Raw genomic sequence first — 18,254 nt, forward strand, 5'->3', positions numbered from 1 at the left:
ACTTTGAATTGGGGAGATTGGTTCCAGGCTGGGAAGGGAATCCAGCCAGTGTACTAAGAACTGTGAACTGCCTGCAACATCAAGAGAGGTGAGAAGAGCTGTTTGCTTCAAATCTTAGTTTGATAAAGTTTAGGAAAGAGCTATTTTATCTTTTACTTCTTTTGTAACCAAATCTGATTTCTATACTTTTAATCACTTATAATCACTTAAAATCTTTCTTTAGTTAATAAACTTGTTTTATTCTCTTATCTAAACCAGTGTGTTTTGATTGACGTGTTTGGAGAATCTCTGCTCAGATATGCACAAGGGCTGCTGCATATTCATTTTCTTTGATAAAATGACTGATTTATGAGCTTGCACTGTCCAAAAGGGTCTTGAGCAGTGTAAGAGACATATTTCTGGGGTGCAAGCCACTCTCTTACCACTTCAAAAGTTATGGGACTGAGGAGTATGTGGGTGTGAGTGACTGTGAGAGCATTTATGTAATTTTGGGTGTATCGTAACATGTTAATGGCTGTGTGAGATCAAAGCTTGGGGAGGCTGCTTTTCACTAGCAAATCAGTGTAAGAGACCCCTGGTTTGGAGAATTAAGGGGACACCGCTGTTCAAAAGTCCAGCTTGTATCCTGGGGGATGTCACAATGCTCTCCTGCAGACAAAGCTAATGCCGCTTGCAGGGCTGGAAGTATTTTGTCGGCAAAAGTGCCGACAAAGAGTGTTTACACACGCTGACTTGCGTGGTGTAGACAAACCCTAAGTTTGTATGGGCATTGAAAGTGTTACAATCATCTTAGAATGCGTTTTGTTTTTATTTCATTTGACCAAATCCCACATATTATGCTTTGACTTATAATCACTTAAAATCTATCTTTACAGTTAATAAATCTGTTTATTCTACCTGAAGCAGTGCGTTTGGTTTGAAGCGTGTTGAGGCTCCCCTTGGGATAACAAGCCTGGTGCATATCAATTTCTTTGTTAAACTGACAAACTCAGATATGCTTGCAGCGTCCAGCAGGCATAACTGGACACTGCAAGATGGAGGTTCCTAGGATTGTGTTTGGGCTGGAGATATTGGCTAGTGTCATTCGGTTGCAAGTAGCTGGGAGCAGCTTACATGCCAGAGGCTGTGCGTGAACAGCCCAGGAGTGGGGGTTCTCACAGCAGAGCAGGGTAAGGCTGGCTCCCAGAGTCAAGGATTGGGGTGACCTAGCCGATCACCAGTTCAGATAACACCAGAGGGGAACGTCATACCCACTCTAAGTACCCATGTGCCTCATGCCCACAAGACCAGATTCTTTTCACTAGTGTCTATCAGGGAGGGGACAGAGCCCCAAAGAACTCTTCTAGTCTTTCAATGGGTATTGCACCATCAGTGCCAGCACTCCAGTTAGTACTGGTGGATGCCCCGATGCTGATAATGGTTCCACAGACAACAATCATTCCCCCCAATACCTGAGCTGTCATCAGCAGTGGGGCCTTTGAAACCGGCCCCGATAACAGTTGAGACTGCTGTAACACAGTCTGCTCCTTTTCACGTCTTCGGTACCAAATGAGCTTTGGAGAATTTATCTTCCAATGCTTCCCTTTATTGCTTTATATGAGAGGATACCAAGAGGGGATGCAGGGGGATTGGGTCAAAGGATTTCAAGGTGGACAAGCCACTCTCTTACCACTTCAAAAGTTAATTTTTCCTCCCTTGGTATCCTGCTGTTAATTGATTTATCTCGTTAGACTGACCTCACACTTGGTAAAGCAACCTCCATCCTTTCATGTATTTATACCTGCTCCTGTATTTTCACTGCATGCATCTGATGAAGTGGGTTCTAGCCCATGAAAGCTTATGCCCAAATACATTTGTTAGTCTCTAAGGTGCCACAAGGACTCCTCGTTGTTTTAGTCCATAAAGCTGTAAGTAAAGGATTGAAGGTTGTCCCAAAAAGTTTCAGAAGTTTAGATAAGCTTACGATACAGTTGTCAGTAGATAGGACACCACAGTTCCATCTTGCTGATAGTAAGAGGGAACTCAGGGAGGGTCGTGCCTGCCCCGCCTTTTATGCCCTTGAACACAAGGAGGCACAGAGCATATGCACAGCCCTGACAAGCAGCTAGTGAAAAGAATCCAGTCTTGCGTGTATGAGGTGCATGCACGCCTGCAGTGGGATCCACACTGACTATAATATCTCAATATCTCAGCCATTACCATAACTGCTGTAGACCAGAAATTCTGAAAAGTAAGTACCGTATATACTCGATCATAAGCCGGTTCGTTTATAAGCCAACCCCCACAAGATGGATAAGTAAAAATGGAAAATTTTGGCTCCCGGGCCATCAGGATAAGCCGCTGGCAGGCAGAGATGGTTTGTTTACCTCAAGCGTCCGCAGGCACAGAGGTAAACCTAAGTAAACAAAGTGTCCCGGTGCGCCAGCTGCTTACCCTGACAGGCCGGGACAGCAACTGGTGAGGAAATTTTTTTCGGTGGGGGGAGGGGGGGGGTTAGCTGGGAGTCAGGGGAGTAATCCCTGTGATCACCCCACACATGATCCCACCCCTAGCCCGGGACCCCCTCACGCTCCCCATCCCGTCCCTTCCCATCTTATCTGGGGAGGGCCGGTGGAGGATGCTGCAGCTGCTTCGGAGGCTGAGGGGAGAGCAGCGTAGCCAGAAGCAGAGAGACTCTGGCCCTGCCTCTTCCCTTCTGTCTCTGCTGGCTGTGCTGCTCTCCTTGCTCCCACTGTTGGGGGGAGGGGCTGTGTCCCACCCCTCCCTCTCTATACCCGTTGATAAGTCGACCCCCTTCTCTGGTGCTTCCCTTTTTTACTAAAAAAAATTCAGCTTATGAACGAGTATATACGGTACTATGGCAATTTCTTTAAAAAAAAAGAATGATTAGCTATGATGATTTGGGAAATCTGTCTGTGCTGAGTTTATGAATTGTTAGATATTGTCGACTCTTTCTGTGTGTCTGTGCCAGACTGCAAACTCAATTTTAAATGTGGTGCTTGTTGCATTTTCTGTTGTCTTTTTTCTTCCAAGGACTGGTGTCACAGGGCTAACAATGAAGGTTCATTAAACTTTGATAATCCATTTTCATGGAGCCCAACTGGACAAAGGTGACTACCTAGCTCAGGGAAAAGCAGTTTTTCAAGTCTGGACACCTTGGGACTGGTAAGTGAGCAACTGATCACCTGCTGTTTGAGGCTGGCCACATGGCAAAGGTGACTGAAGGTGATAAAAGGGTCGGGTCTGAGTGCAGCAGTTCTCTCTCACCAGCCAGAACAGGAAGAGAAGCATGTGCTGGAGAAGGAGTGTAGTCCACAGAGGGGATCTAAAACCCAAAAAGGACATTGACCCCAATCCCAAAGACTGCTCAGTAGTGCAGGGAAATGTATGTTTCTTATTTTTCTTAGATCTGTAGTTCTTTTGTGCTATCTTCTTAAGTAAAGTGTAATTGTGTTTAGAATTCTTTGAGATGCGTGTGTGTGTGTGTGCGCGCGCGCGCTTCACCTATCACATACCTTGGAGAGTTCAAGTGTAAACAAAAACCACCCACAAGGTGGAACTCTGGGGAAAGGAGTGCTCCTGGGAAGCCTGAGGGGTCAGCAGTGGTCCTGGGGACGTAGGGCAGCTGGGACACAAGGCCCATTTCCATAAAGGGGTGAGAGAGAGACGGCCTGTGCCTAGGAAATGTGCCAGAGGCCAAAGGACAGTGTTGCGAGCTATTTAGATTAAGAGATGCTTAAGAGTACCAGCGTCTAGTGTATTAGGTCCCAACACAACATCCTGGTGAGTATTCAGCAGAGGAAGTTCTACCAAGGCCATTTGTGACCCTGGTGATTTTGGATGACTTTATTTTTGATTGCCCAATATGAAAAGGGGACTGATTTTCAGAAAGTGCCGAGTGTGTGTCCTCTGAAAATCAGGCCCTTTAAGTTGGGAAACCAAAACTTACTAGTCACTTTCAAAATCTTAGCCTCAAATCTCATTTAAAACACCTTTTGGAGTTCTGCTGCTATACTGGAGAGCTGGGTAGAAGAGTTAATCAGAATATCACAAAGCTGTCCGAAAGTGCATTCTATATTTTGGACACAACTTTTAGAAAATACAACAAAAATGTTATTTACCAGATATTTACAGATACCGTTCTGAAGGATGTCAAAACACTGACTCCGTGAAGGTATAGTGGATAAGCTGTGACACACCACCTGTTTAAATGAAAGAAAACAAACAGTTATATTTATGAATTTAACACAGATATGTGACAGGCAAATATGATATTTATAGTACATGCATCTGTGTATAGACATATGAATACATGGGCGTATGTGGACACACAATAGCTATCTCTCTTAAAGTGCTTATCCTTTTTAAAAATCATAAACGTAGCACTGAACAATTTAAGTTGTTAAAAAAGAAAGTCACAGAGCAGCAATTGTGTTTGCTGTTGTTTTTCTCCTTTCATCAGCTTTTAGGACTTCAATTAAAAAGGTCAAAAACAGAATAAAAATCCATCTGACTATAAGACACAGACAGGCCCCCACCCTTTTCCCGTTAGTAGGGAAACTTCCCAAGCAATTCTCCAAAGAATCTAAACAAGCCGGTAACAGAACAGAAACACACACCAAGAAGGAAGGAAGGGAGAAGGACAACAAGGGAAAAGTTGGATATTACAGAAAGGTACATCCCATCTTGCCTGTCCCCACCCTACAAAAGAATGTCATACTCAGTGGATATAAAAAGCAGTGACAAGAAAGAGGCATCTTGTTTTATAAACTGTCTGAAACACCCTGATGCTGACACAGCCAGGAAGATGCAAGCAGTAATAATGACAGAAAAAGGTGACAAAAAGAGAGTCAATCTGATGACTCAGTCTTCACAGTAGTATAACTGCATCCTCCACAGAGGATCGCCTAGCAAAAGTACCATACACAGACCCATGGAAGCAGAGTGTATTCTTACTTATTCAGAAAAAGAACCTTTAGTGTTACAAAGGAAACTGCCTGGGTCAGAAATCACCAAGTACAAATAAAACAGCAGAAAAAGATTTTTGGAGATGCAAGAAATGTGTTATTAATGGACGGCAGACTGGAATGGGAGTCAGGAGACCAGGGTTCTAATTCTCACCTCTGCCAACAATCCGTTGTGTGACTTTGGGCAAGTCACTTTACCTGTCTGTGCCTGTCTCCCATCCCATATTTTGTCTGTCTTGTCTGTTTAGATTGTAAACTCTTTGGAGGGACCACTGTTACACTAATTTAGATTAAACAAATCGGCAAAAGGCGTTAATATAACCCAGTCACTGTCCATCATTATTCAGTGTTAAACAAGGCTCGGGTTTTGGTATACAGAGACCGCAACCTGCTTAGTACCATGGCAAATGCATTATTAAAAATCCTTTTAACCTTTTATTAAAGATTAAAAAAAAGAAGAAAAACAGTTAAAGCTTTTGAAATGTGAAGTACTGAATAAGGCTTTCATTTTAACATTCCTTATTCCCTTTCCCTTTAGCTAGAGAGTTTTTAGAAGGAAAACCCCCCTTGTTTGACATCAAAGACTGTAATAACTATCCTTTTGGGGAAAAGATGTTGGCCAAGATGGGCTGGAGCCATTGCTACTGCTGCTAAAGTCCAATCCCGTTTCATCCCAGGTGGTGTTTGGGATTCAGCTGGAGCCAGTAGAGGTGGCAATGTCATGTAGGTCCCTCATTCTGGTCCAGTCTTGTCAAGACATCTCTCAGGATCAGGATGAAAGCCTGGGGTCCCAGGAGATAACGGGGGTGGCAATCATGATGGTGAAGCTTGCTCCAGTAGCCAATTTTTCTCTCAATTTCTCCTTAAGGACCTATAAAAGGGAATGGTGGACAAAATAGCCCATCCCCTCATTATTTTGTCCAGCAATACGGCCTAGTTTCCAACACACCAATTTTGGTTCATGGATCTCTGGTTCCACACTTTTCTTTTTACCAAGCTGGCATGATCTTAAAACAGTCCTTGAGTTGTATCAGCAGACCTTTCTGTTTGGACTAATTCAGTCTCTCTCCACTTCACATCTTTCGCCACAAACCTTTGTTTACATAGGTTATTGTGCCATCTTACCTTTCACATACTGTTTACAGCTGAGCTCACAATTAGGGTAAATATGTAGGCCCCGCTTATCATAACACTATTCTTTTGTACAATGCCTTAGCACAATGGGGTCCAAATCTCAATTGGAGTCTTAGGCAGCACTGTAATATAAATAACAAACAACTTTTTGCTCACTATAATATGCTATATTAATGAGGAAGTGAAATGACTTCTCCATCTGTCCTTGACAAAACCAGATATCAGATAGCAAGCTCAAAACCTCAAGCAAGGCATGACTGTATGTCCCCAAATGTCAACTACTAAAGCAGGGGAGATTCTTCTGGTCACACCCCCTTCTCCAGCTTGCTGCCAGATGATTCATTCCAAAATTGTGCAAAATCTCTGAGAACATAATTAGTAATAATAATGTCGATGCCAACCACTACATCATGTACAACAGGCTAACTAACCCTAATCTGTAAATATAAAAGTAAAATTGTCCCTTTGCTAAGAGGGAAGGTAGAATTGTGGAAGACGCAGGTAGCAGAAAGGAAGTTATTGGGTAAAAAGATTCTCATTCTGCAGCCCCATGTCTCCCAAAATTCTGATATGTACAGGAAGTAGCAAGCAATGAACAGAAGGCGGCAGGGAAAAAGAAACAGACTGAGATGAAGAAAGTCTCCCCCACATAAAAATTAACTACCAAAATGGCAAGCTATTTCTGGAGCAGTGTGTGCAGCACCTTCCTGCTGAAGAATTCCTCTGAAGAGGACAGAAAGTCCACCTCATAGTGTCTAATGAAGGAATTAATAGAGGACCATGTTGCTGCTCTGCAGATCCCTACAGTGGAAATGGAGGCTCTTTCCGTCTATGAAGTTGTCAAAGACCCAGTGCGGTGTGCCTTGATTCCATGACCGTACAATGCATAATATGATTAATCTGGCTAAAGACAGTTTGGATACCCAGAGCCTTCTTGTTGATGTGGTAGGCAGGATGGCGATCTTTATAATCTGGATGTTCATAGAGTACTGTCACAGCATTTCTGTAGGATGAACAGAACAACGGGAGGATGGTCTCCTGTGAGGCATGGAAAGTTCAGTTCTTCTTTATCAAGAAAGATTCTGAAGTCCTTAACCTTATCTTGTCATCATGGAACACACAAGGAGGTGCCTGCATGGATAAAATAGCCAACTCCAACACTCTTCCAGCAGACGTGATAGCAATCAAGAAACAGGTTTTCATGGGTAGGTAGAATGGTGTGACTGATGTAAATGGTTCAGGTGGATGGTTAAGGGTTTTAGCACCAGAACTAGATCCATTTAAGAAAGACTGGTCTGACCACAAATCTAGCCAGTTTGACTGCTCCGGGAAATCTCAGTATTTGAAGATTCTTTGCCAAGGAACCGAAGGACCCTGCGTATAAGGTGCGACTTATGGCCAACCCCTAGTGTGCCACAGATCTGGGCTAGAGTCCTTTGTCCACTCTGTCCTGAAGAAAGGCCAGAGTATCTGGAATTCCAAGGTCCTTGGGGATCGTTTACTTGACACCACAAGCTAAACCTTTTCCAGAAGACAGAGTAGGCTTTTACTCTCCTTCAGACAGACTTCAAAACTAGAATCCCAATCACTCTTGAGGCTAGCCAGACCATGATTAGTGCTTCCCTCTCAATAGTCATGTGGTCAGTTGTATACAGTCTGGGTCTAGATCAGGGGTGGGCAAACTTTTTGGGCCAAGGGCCACATCTGGATGGGGAAATTGTATGCAGGGCTGGGGCAGGGGGTTGGGGTGCGGGAGGGGGTGCGGTGTGCAGGAAGGGGATCAGGGCAAGGGATTGAGGCAGAGGAGGGGTGAGGGTGTATGAGGGGACTCAGGGAAGGGGGTCGGGGTGCAGGACGGGTGCGGAGTGTACGAGGGGTGCGGACTGCGGGAGGAGGCTCAGGGCAGGGGGTTGGGGTGCAGGAGGGGTGCGGCAGGGGGCTCAGGGCAGGGGGTTGGGGTGCACAGGGGTGCAGGGTGCAGCAGGGGGTTCCGGGGAGGGAGTTGGGGTGCAGGAGCAGTGTGAGGTGCACGAGGGGGCTCAGGGCAGTGAGTTGGGGGGCGGGGTACAGGAGGGGTTCGGGCTCCGGCCCGGCGCCACTTACCTCAAGCGGCTCCGGGGTGGCAGCGGTGCGCACCGGGGCCAGGGCAGGCTCCCTACACGCCTGCCCTGTCCCCGGCCCCACGCCACTCCTGGAAGTGCTGCAGCCCCTGTGTGTGCTGCCCTTGCCGCGCCTCCGGGTACCTCCCCCGAAGCGCCCATTGGCCACAGTTCCTCCTAATGGGAGCTGCGGGGGGCAGTGCCTGGAGGCAACACACGGAGCTCTCTGCCCCCCTGCCCAGGGGCTGCAGGAACGTGGTGCCGGCAGCGCCGCAGGCCGAATCCAAAGCCCTGAGGGGCCGGATCAGGCCCGTGGGCCATAGTTTGCCCACCCCTCATCTAGATGGAGGATATGATCTTGGTGAATATGTCTGGTCTCACTTATAGATTCAATGGCAGTTCTAATGCCAAGTCTACCACAGGCCAATGGTAAAGGGTTTCTTTGGCCAGTGTGGAGATCTTTGCTTCCTCTCTCCTTATCTTTTGCATCACCTTTCCTAGAAATGGAAGAGGTGAGAATAAGAACGGCCATACCGGGTCAGACCAATGATCCATCCAGCCCAGTATCCTATCCTCAAACAGCGGCCAATGCCAGGTGCTTCAGAGGGAATGAACAGAACAGGTAATCATCAAGTAATATATCCCCTGTCACTGATTCCCAGCTTCTGGCAAACAGGGTTCGGGACACTTCAAAGCATGGTTTTGCATCCCTGCTCATCTTGGCTAATAGCCATTGATGGACCTATCCTCCATGAATTTATCTAGTTCTTTTTTGAACCCTATTATAGTCCTGGCTTTCACCACATCCTCTGGCAAAGAGTTCCACAGGTTGACTGTGCGTTGTGTGAAGATATACTTCTTTTTGTTTGTTTTAAACCTGCTGCCTATTAATTTCATTTGGTGACCCTTAGTTTTTGTGTTATGAAAAGGAATAAACACTTCCTTATTTACTTTCTCTACACCAGTCATGATTTTATAGACCTCTATCATATCCTCCCGTAGTTGTCTCTTTTCCAAGCTGAAAAGTAAGTCTTACTAATCTCTCCTCAGATGGAAGCTGTTCCATACCCCTAATAATTTTGGTTGCCCTTTTCTGTACCTTTGCCCCATCTCAAAAAAGATATATTAGAATTGGAAACCAGATCTGCACGCAGTATTCAAGATGTAGGCGCACGATGGATTTATATAGAGGCAATATGATATTTTCTATCTTATCTATCCCTTTCCTAATGATTCCCAACATTCTGTTCATTTTTTTGACTGCTGCTGCACATTGAGTGGATGTTTTCAGAAAACTATCCACAATGACTCCAAGATCTCTTTCTTCAGTGGTAACAGCTAATTTAGACCCCATCATTTTATATGTATAGCTGGGATTATGTTTTCCAATGTGCATTACTTTGCATTTATCAACACTGAATTTCATCTGCCATCAGTCCCCCAGTTTTGTAACTCTTCACAGTCTGCTTTGGACTTACAAACCTACTCAAGATAGTTATCACCTGCAAATTTTGCCACTTCACTGTTCTGCCCCCTTTTCCAGCTCATTTATTTCTCTCAATAAAAACTGAAATTTACAGATAGGCAAAGTAAGAAAAAATACTGCTTGAGTACTCATGTTTCATTTCAAGACATTTGCCTTGTATATTTTGACATGTGGTGTTGACAATTTGTGTTTTAATGATTACAAAGCTTTAACTTTTTGAATTTCATCATCTGTCATTAAACAATTGTCTGCCCTATACATTCCCCCCACTGTGAAAATTTATTTTTTTAAAATAGAAAAAAATGTTTAAAAATAAAGATATACTACTAAAAAAATTAAAGTTGAATTCTGCCAAGCCTATCAACATATTATTAAAGACCTAACTGGCAAGCTAACAAGGCCCACTGCCAAACAAACCCCATTTCTTAAACCCAGCAGGTCCTGGATAAACCACTTGGTGAAAATAAAGATCTCAGAGCTTCTCTCCTGGTGCCAGTTTAGAGACAGTGTATTGTCAGTCCAGAAAGGTATTTTCATTGAACCCCGAATTGACAGAATACCACCCACCACAAATTTACTTCTTCCCAGTCAACGATGGAAAAACCCACAGCTGCAAGTTAACAGCATCATAATGCTGAATAGTAGGGTGTTTAATTACCAGTGCTATGTTGTTGTCTAGAAGTTATTTTTTTCCAGTTCTCTTTGAATCCTCCTTACCCTCAACCAAAACAAACATTCCGTGTGTCCAATTCTATTTTCATATTTCTAAAGCAATAATGGCAATTATTTTCATTAATATAAATCAAATCTTGTTTGAAATGTCTGTCCAATAATAAATGTCTGTTATAAAAGTGAAACTCAAATTTGGTTAGACACGGAAATGAAAAGCAAAGAAAACTTAATTATCACTTAAAAATTAGTATATTTTCTTACAATTTATTTTCCTTAGGCAAGGGTTTGCATAGTGTTTAATTTCCATGCTAAAATGTCACAGTTGAATCATTATTTTACATTTAATTAGCATTTATCACATTTTTGGCACACTCATAACAGATTGCCCTTGAACCAAAGCCAGAGCAATTTTATTTCAGAATATTATAGAAGTGAATGGACAAAGAAAAAAGTCTGTACATTTTAAACTGGTATCAAAATTAAGCTTCAAGAAAAGCATTTTGTTGCAAGTTTACTTTTTATTTTGATCAAATGCCCACCTGAATAAATTAAACCAAAGCTATACAGAAGGATGATTTTACATATTGGAAATAACCATAAGCACAATGGAGGATACACAAACCATTCAATGGCATATTTTCAAACCAATGCTCAACATTCTAGCAGCTTGACGACCTCTTATGTTAACGAGAGCCACATAATTAAAATGTCACGTTCTGAAAACTCACTATTGCTGCTGCAAGCTGGTGAATCCCTCCATCCCCCAGTGTGGACTGTCTTCCACTTCTAGTCTGCTACTACCAGAGAGCAATGGGAAATGAAAAAAAGAAAGAGCAGGAAAGGTAGTTCCAAGAGCAGTCCCTGCAAACTGGAGGTCAGAACCACAGGAGAAACCTCTCCACTAGAAGACAGAGAGAGGTAGCTGGCTGGACCCCAGAACTGAGGCAGAAATTCAGGATGATCCTGACAATATCGAGACTGTTAGCTAGTGAGTACTGATATTCTGTATTCCAGAATGCTGGCCATGTACAATTCGATTATCCCTACATTGCCCTTCAGACCTTGGATGAAGGGGCAAATTGCATGCCCATCTACTCCAGCTGATTAAGTGCACTTTGCTACTGCCAAGCAGTTGCATGCACTGTTTTGCAGCCTAAGTTCCCCCTATTCCAATGTGAAAAACCTGTCTGTTATACCTGCTGTCCAAACCATGGGAGACTGCTGGCAGATCTTATCATCCTGCATACAGTACTTCATGTGTGAGAAGCTGAACCTCCAAAGACAAAGACAGGAGAAAGAGAGAGAGAACTCAGACTGAAATGAGCTCAGCCTCATTCCGAGCCCTTCTGGCTAGAAGGGACACAGTGAAAAGATGAGCTGGGAGGAGAGTTTTTAACGTTTTGTAGTTATTTATTTATTTAGCAGCTAAAAATTACTAAGTACTGGCCATACTACAACAGGTTCCTGACTCAAAAAGCATACAATCTAAGGGTTCTGTCCTGCAAACACTTATGCCTGCGAGCAATTTTATTCTTGTGGGTTAGTCCCACTGACTTCAGAGGGATTACCTCTATAAGTAAAGTTACTCAAGTGCATGTTGGTAGGATCAGGCTCTAAACAGGCAATATACACACAAAGGGGAAGAGATAAGGGGATGGAGAAGCACACGATTTTTATTTTTATTTTTTAGTTTTACATTATTCACATTATTATTTGTATTCAATATACCATGTATTTTTGTTCAGCATTTCCCCAGTTTTTAACCATTGATATAAGTGAAAGACTTAAAATTAGGAAAGGGTTAATAATACAAATTACTATTTTATTCATTTCTTATTATTTTAAACCCTCCCGTTTTCTTCTTATCCCTTCCTTTCCTTCCCTCCATTCGCAGGCCCTACAACCCAAACATTTCCTCCCCCGTTTACAAGTGACCCATCAGACCTTCGACATGAAACCCACTTGAACTGTGGCAGCACATCATTATTCCAATTCCCTTGAGCTCTTCAGAACATCCAAAAAAGTTCCCTCACCTTTTCTTTTACTCCACTTCTACCCCTCAAAGGAAATTATGTACCAGTAACTCCTTTCTGGAAGTCAGCATATTATTTCAAACTTAATTATATTGCAGAGTTTTTCTCTTCAGAGAAATAAAGATATGCACATCTTCCTCCCACCCCGACACACACATGTGAGCATGCAGAGACTACACAAATATGAAGAAAAAGCAGTGGACCAAATTCTTCACTGTCCACTAAGTGGAGTCACACCAGAAGAGAATTTAGCTCAATGTACTCTTTCTACAAATGAAAACTAAAGTTGAACGTGGGATAGAATAAGGGAAGAGAGAAATTATTTGATTACAAAACAGAATAAGTAACACAAAGACTTCAGGCACTAAACCAATAATTATTTTCAATTTATGGTAACATCCTTTTCAGATACTGGTAACTAAATGGGACAGGCTATAGTGCTCTTAATTCCCAAGATACTATGTGGGTGACTGTGTTGCAAGCAGAACTCTATCCAGTATCACGTTTCTGCAGAGTGAAGAAAATGAGAAATTTTCAGGTGATGGGGCAGGCAATGAAGCTTGCCTTCTAAAGCCAAGCCAGCATCCCCTGGAGCACCGTACCTTACCAGACAATGTACTCTCTTGTCAGGTGCTGCTTCCTCTCTCTGAAGTAAACAGATTTGACAGGGCAATATTAACAGTGGTCTGAGTTGTTGGAGAAGCTGCTTACAACAAGAGATCTTTATTGTTATGGCTTGGCTAAGCTCACAGAGCCTGATATGAAAAACATTCTTGATTCAATTCCTCCAGAAAAAGCATCTACAGAGCAGAGTTTAAAAAAAACAACAAACAAAAAAACCCCACATCTAGACAGAAAGAGGGCATAGGATGAATGCAGTCTGCAGGAGCATATTACTCAGAATGGCAATAAGAAGGAAAAATGGCAGGGCTGAAATTACAGTCCAATATATTAGAAAAAGAGAACAGCAATGTGATTTAGAGTTATAAATGACTGAAAAAAAATACATGCCGTGTGAGAGACACATTTACACAGTACATTGTGATGTACTTCTAAGGATTTAGAGTAGTTCTGAAATACTGTTAAGGTCCAACGTATACTAAAAATTAGAACCAAGTAACCAACCATAGATTAAGGGACAAATGTAGAAATGTTTCCTGGCCTGACTGTATGACACATAAGGCCTATGTTAGAACATTTTTATTTTTTTTGGTTGTGAATTTTTTTTTTCTAAGCTACTTATATCCATAAATCATGGCTAAACTTACTCTCTCTCTAGTGGCTGATGTGCCACCTGGAGGAAGGTGAAATCACACCCAAAACTGTTCTAGTTCTTTTCTCAGAGCTCTCTCTATTAAACAAAATTCAAAACCAAAACCACCCAAAACAGTCTCAGTGTGTCTCAGGATCTTGTGTTAGCCTTTCACTCATGGGGTTAATGGTCCTTAAAGCTCGTCTTTCCAAGGCTTCCCAGCCCTACACAGCCAAGGCTTTCCCACAACTAGCTCCAGCTCCCTGCAGGTGTCTCTTTCAAGCCTTACACATGACGGATGTAGACAGCCCCACTTCTCACAGGTCTTTTTCTGACCCTGGGTCTCTCCCTCTGCCCTCTTTCCTAATAGGCAGGAAGACAGACACAATTTCCTAGATTCCTAAATTCATAGCACATGATAGGAGCACAAATGTGACCTACTACACTAAGGCTCCCAATTTAAAAGGACCCAAGGATCATAACAGATGCCCTGGGACACAAGTGCCAAGTTACAGTATAAAAAAAAAAAAAAGCAGCATTTATATTTTCTTACAAAAAGGGAACAGTAGAGCAAATATAAAATATTTAATTAACTACATTTTTTAATGAGTGTTTTGTGTACTTTGAGGCTCCTCCTACTTATTTCAAATTTTCCTCCCACTTATTTCTTTGGCTTTCATAGCCACAGCAATTTTTTTAAGGTAAAATTGTTTATTTTATTTGTAAGCTTACATTTTTGGATATTTTACATAAAAATGAGAGACTTATGTTAAAGTTGTTTCTTAAAGGGGCTAAAATAAAAATAAATTTTTATTTCTAATTCAAAACAGCTGACATGTCTCGGCAACATTTTCAATTCATGTTTCATCACATTGCTTAACTGAGTGTTTATACCAAGTTTTAAAAAACTATACTGACAAGGCTATATGGCAGGAACATAAGCAAACTCTGTTGTGGTAGCATTCAGTGGTCACTGGTCAGTTGAGGGCCTTTGCTTTGCAAGCTGATTAGCCGCCAGCATTGGAAATTTCAGATACTGACATTCAGATCAGTCTGCAGCACAGCAACTAACGACCCATGTCAGATGGTGATCTGCCGCATGAGAGCAATCGCTAAACTCTAATTTTGAAATCTGGATTTGGAATGAGGTAAAGCATAGAAATCAAGATTTTACAAGGCTGTAAATCCAAAGGTACACTCCTTAAAATAGCGATGTAGTGTTACCATCCTAGGTTAAAGAGTCACTGAAACTGTATCACCCTTGCTACTCTCTTCTAGACCGTATGTGATTCTTCAATGCCCTTAATATTTTGGGTCTCATACAGTGAGCATCCAACTATAGTTTCTATAGCCCTTTTTATGGTAATATGATCAATTTTGCTGCTTTTTGCTCCCTCAATAAGTTTAGCGACGTCAGTATTCAGTTTCTGAACAACTACCACATATTACTTTTTAAAGTTTGTCAACTTCAACTCCTGGATCCTTTTCTTGATCAATGTTTTCCACCTTGTGACCATTTAAGGACTAGGCTGTTTCCATCTTTTAAAAGGTGGTCTCATCACTACACCTTTTTGTATTACATGCAAAAGTACCTTATGCAGTAAGTGTCTCCATTTTCTTTCACAATTTCTGGATTCAGTCTATTCACACTTTTGACACTCGATGGGTTCCCCAAAGTTATGTCCTCTAAATTTACACTCTTTTTTGCCTACTCCCTCCCCCAGGTCATTAATGTACTATATAGGATAGGCGTGTCCAAACAGCGGCTCGCAAGCCACATGCAGCTCTTTTACACTTAAAGTGTGACTTCCTGAGCTCCCCATGCCCCGCCCATTCTCCACCTACCAGACTGGAGAGGGAGGGAGCTCGAGAATTCAGCCTCACGAGGGGCACACTGGGGCTTGGGGCTTCAGCCCCATGCGGGGTGGGGAGCTGTCACCCTGTGGGGCGGGCTGTGCATGTCTTGTGGCTCTCCAACTTCTGAAGATTATTGTATGTGGCTCGGAGGGTCAGTAAGTTTGGCCATCCCTGGTATAGGACAAACAAGACTACTACTCTGGAATCCGGACTTTAAGCAGAATTAAGAAGTGGTAGACTGCATTTTGTCTAAAATTTTCAGAGGCCACACAGTCAGACATTAAATTTATAGCAACAACAATTAGCACATTCACATTGTTTCATTTGTTAAACTGCTCATTTCGGTTATTACTATTTCACTTGACACTGACGGGTCAATTCATTTACAGAGTAGTCGAATAGTATTACTGACATGCACATGACTATATGACCAGTTAAAATGAATGAAAACTGAAGTTCTTCTTGCTTTAAGCTGCAAGAGTTTATTCAGGAATCTCATCAGCTTTAGTCACATGGGGACAATCTTAAATAATTGGCTTTAATAAGTGGCAGCAGTCATTGTAAACGTTAGTTGCTCAATAAAATGGGCTAATCTTCCTGCATTTATATTTAATCTCTCATGACCAAGTATGAAGATTAATCTAAACATTAACACAAAATGGCAGCTTTTTAAAAAAACACTGGCTTTTTTGTATGTTGTTCCTTAAAATTAATAACTAAATTGTTAAAAAAAAACTGATTTGGTTTTGCATTTCTAGCATCCTAGGAGTATTTAATAATCCTTCTATGTAGAAACATTAAAAAAATTAGGGGGACCAAAACAATTCCCAAAAATGTGTTTTGTTATAAACCATTTAGAAGAGCTACCTTTCGGAAAATACATCTATCTAACCTTCCACTTATTATTCATGACCACATGCAGAAAGCTAATGGTTACAACATAATGCAGTCTAGTTCACTACCCAACCCCCAAATTATCTTTTTTCTTTATACAAGTGAGCCTTATTTAGATGTGATAGGTTCTCCTGCTAAATCTCTGGTATGTATATATTTAAACACTAGCTTCTTTTTTTCAGCTTATTTCTAATGAACAGTCTGTATCTCTGATTGCATCAAATGGATGCCCAACACTGTAAGCTAGTATCAGAAAGGCAAGACCCCCTTGTACTGTATGAGCAAGATGTCCAAACAGGTAAGGAGGATAAAAAATGTCAGTCTGGGAGCACGTGTAATTCCATGGGCAAGTTAATGATAGACAGGTAAGGGAAGTGTCATCTGATGCATAAAAATCTACAGAATCATAACTTCAATGGTGTCACCCTCTTTGGCACGGCAAGGGGGACTTACTGCTCCCCTCAATAGCTCCAGGTTCCCCACTTGGTGGAAATGTTGATAATACAATGTCGTTGGAAATGGGTCAAGTTGGGTATCATTTGAAAGCCCTTTCTCCCACCAACACAATGGTGCCAAACATGACAAACCTAGAACAATTATGTACTTATTTGAGAAAATGTTTACATATCAATTTTTTTAATTATACTTTAACACAGGCGTGTCAAACATGCAGCCATCACAAAGTTAAATTATGGCCCTCAATTGACAGTACTGTGCTATCAGTTAATGCTCATAACTAGGGCCCTATCAAATTCACGGCCATGAAAAACGCATCACAGACCGTGAAATCTGGTCTTTTGTGTGCTTTTACCCTATATTATTCAGATTTCACGGGGGAGACCAGCGTTTCTCAAATTGGGGGTCCTGACCCAAAAGGGAGGTGCAGGGGGAGTCAAAAGGTTATTTTAGAGGGGCTGTGGTATTGCCATCCTTACTTCTGTCCTGCCTTCAGAGCTGAGTGCTTGGAGAGCGGTGGCTGTTGGCCAGATGCCCAGCTCTGAAGGCAGTACCCCGCCAGCAGCAGCACAGAAGATTGGCAATACCATACCATGGCATCCTTACTTTTGTGCGGCTGCTGGCGCTGCCTTCACAGCTGGGCTCCCTGCCAGCAGCTACTGCTCTCCAACTGCCCAGCTCTGAAGGCAGTGCCGGCACCAGCAGCAGTGCAGAAATAAGTACAGTATCGCAAACCCCCCTACAATAACTTTGCAACCCCCCACAACTCCTTTTTGGGTCAGGACCCCTACAATTACAACAACCATGAAGTTTCAAATTTATATATCTGAAATCATGAAATTTACAATTTTTAAAATCCTATGACTCTGAAATTGACCAAAGTGGACAGTGAATTTGGTAGGGCTCTACTCATAACATAACTGATTAATTTTTTTAATGTTTCAGATTACTTTAAATGGAAGGAATGCTTCAAGTTGATTTGGCAAAAAAGTAAGTAGTTCAGTGGTATTGATTATCAGCTTTGTGAATTATGCCAAAAGTGCTGTAATGAGGCACTAGTTAAAAATGTCAGCATCCAGCAAGAAATTACAGGAATCCATCTGCAAATGATATGTACATAGTTAGGTAACATACATTACATAACATAGTTAAATTACAATCCCAAAGTAATTTATTGCAAAATCCCTGTTTTCACTTTGGTCTTGATCGTTTTTAGACACCAACGGGGAGATGAAGTGTACTGACTAGTAGCTGAATCTTTGGAGAATACCACCACGGCAGACTTAGTTAAACATAATGCTCGGTGGCACGTTATATGCTATAAAAAGTGCACCCATAACCTGAATTTAGCAGGGCTGGAGAGGAAGTACAGTCAAACCTCGCAATAACGCACCCCGCGATAAT

General features: G+C 42.1%; 1 protein-coding gene across 2 annotated transcripts in view; it reads right to left on the reverse strand.

Annotated features, from left to right (window-relative positions):
• The window catches only part of TEX10 (testis expressed 10), a 126,412-nt gene that overhangs the window by 15,509 nt on the left and 92,649 nt on the right, over positions 1-18,254 (reverse strand). For both annotated transcript variants that reach the window (XM_005292615.5, XM_065587218.1), the window contains exon 12: positions 4,122-4,202. In XM_005292615.5, the coding sequence (XP_005292672.2) occupies positions 4,122-4,202 (81 nt within the window). The remainder of the gene's footprint in view (positions 1-4,121; positions 4,203-18,254) is intronic.

The sequence above is a fragment of the Chrysemys picta genome, chromosome 2, assembly GCF_011386835.1.
Source record: "Chrysemys picta bellii isolate R12L10 chromosome 2, ASM1138683v2, whole genome shotgun sequence".
Classification (NCBI taxonomy): domain Eukaryota; kingdom Metazoa; phylum Chordata; order Testudines; family Emydidae; genus Chrysemys; species Chrysemys picta.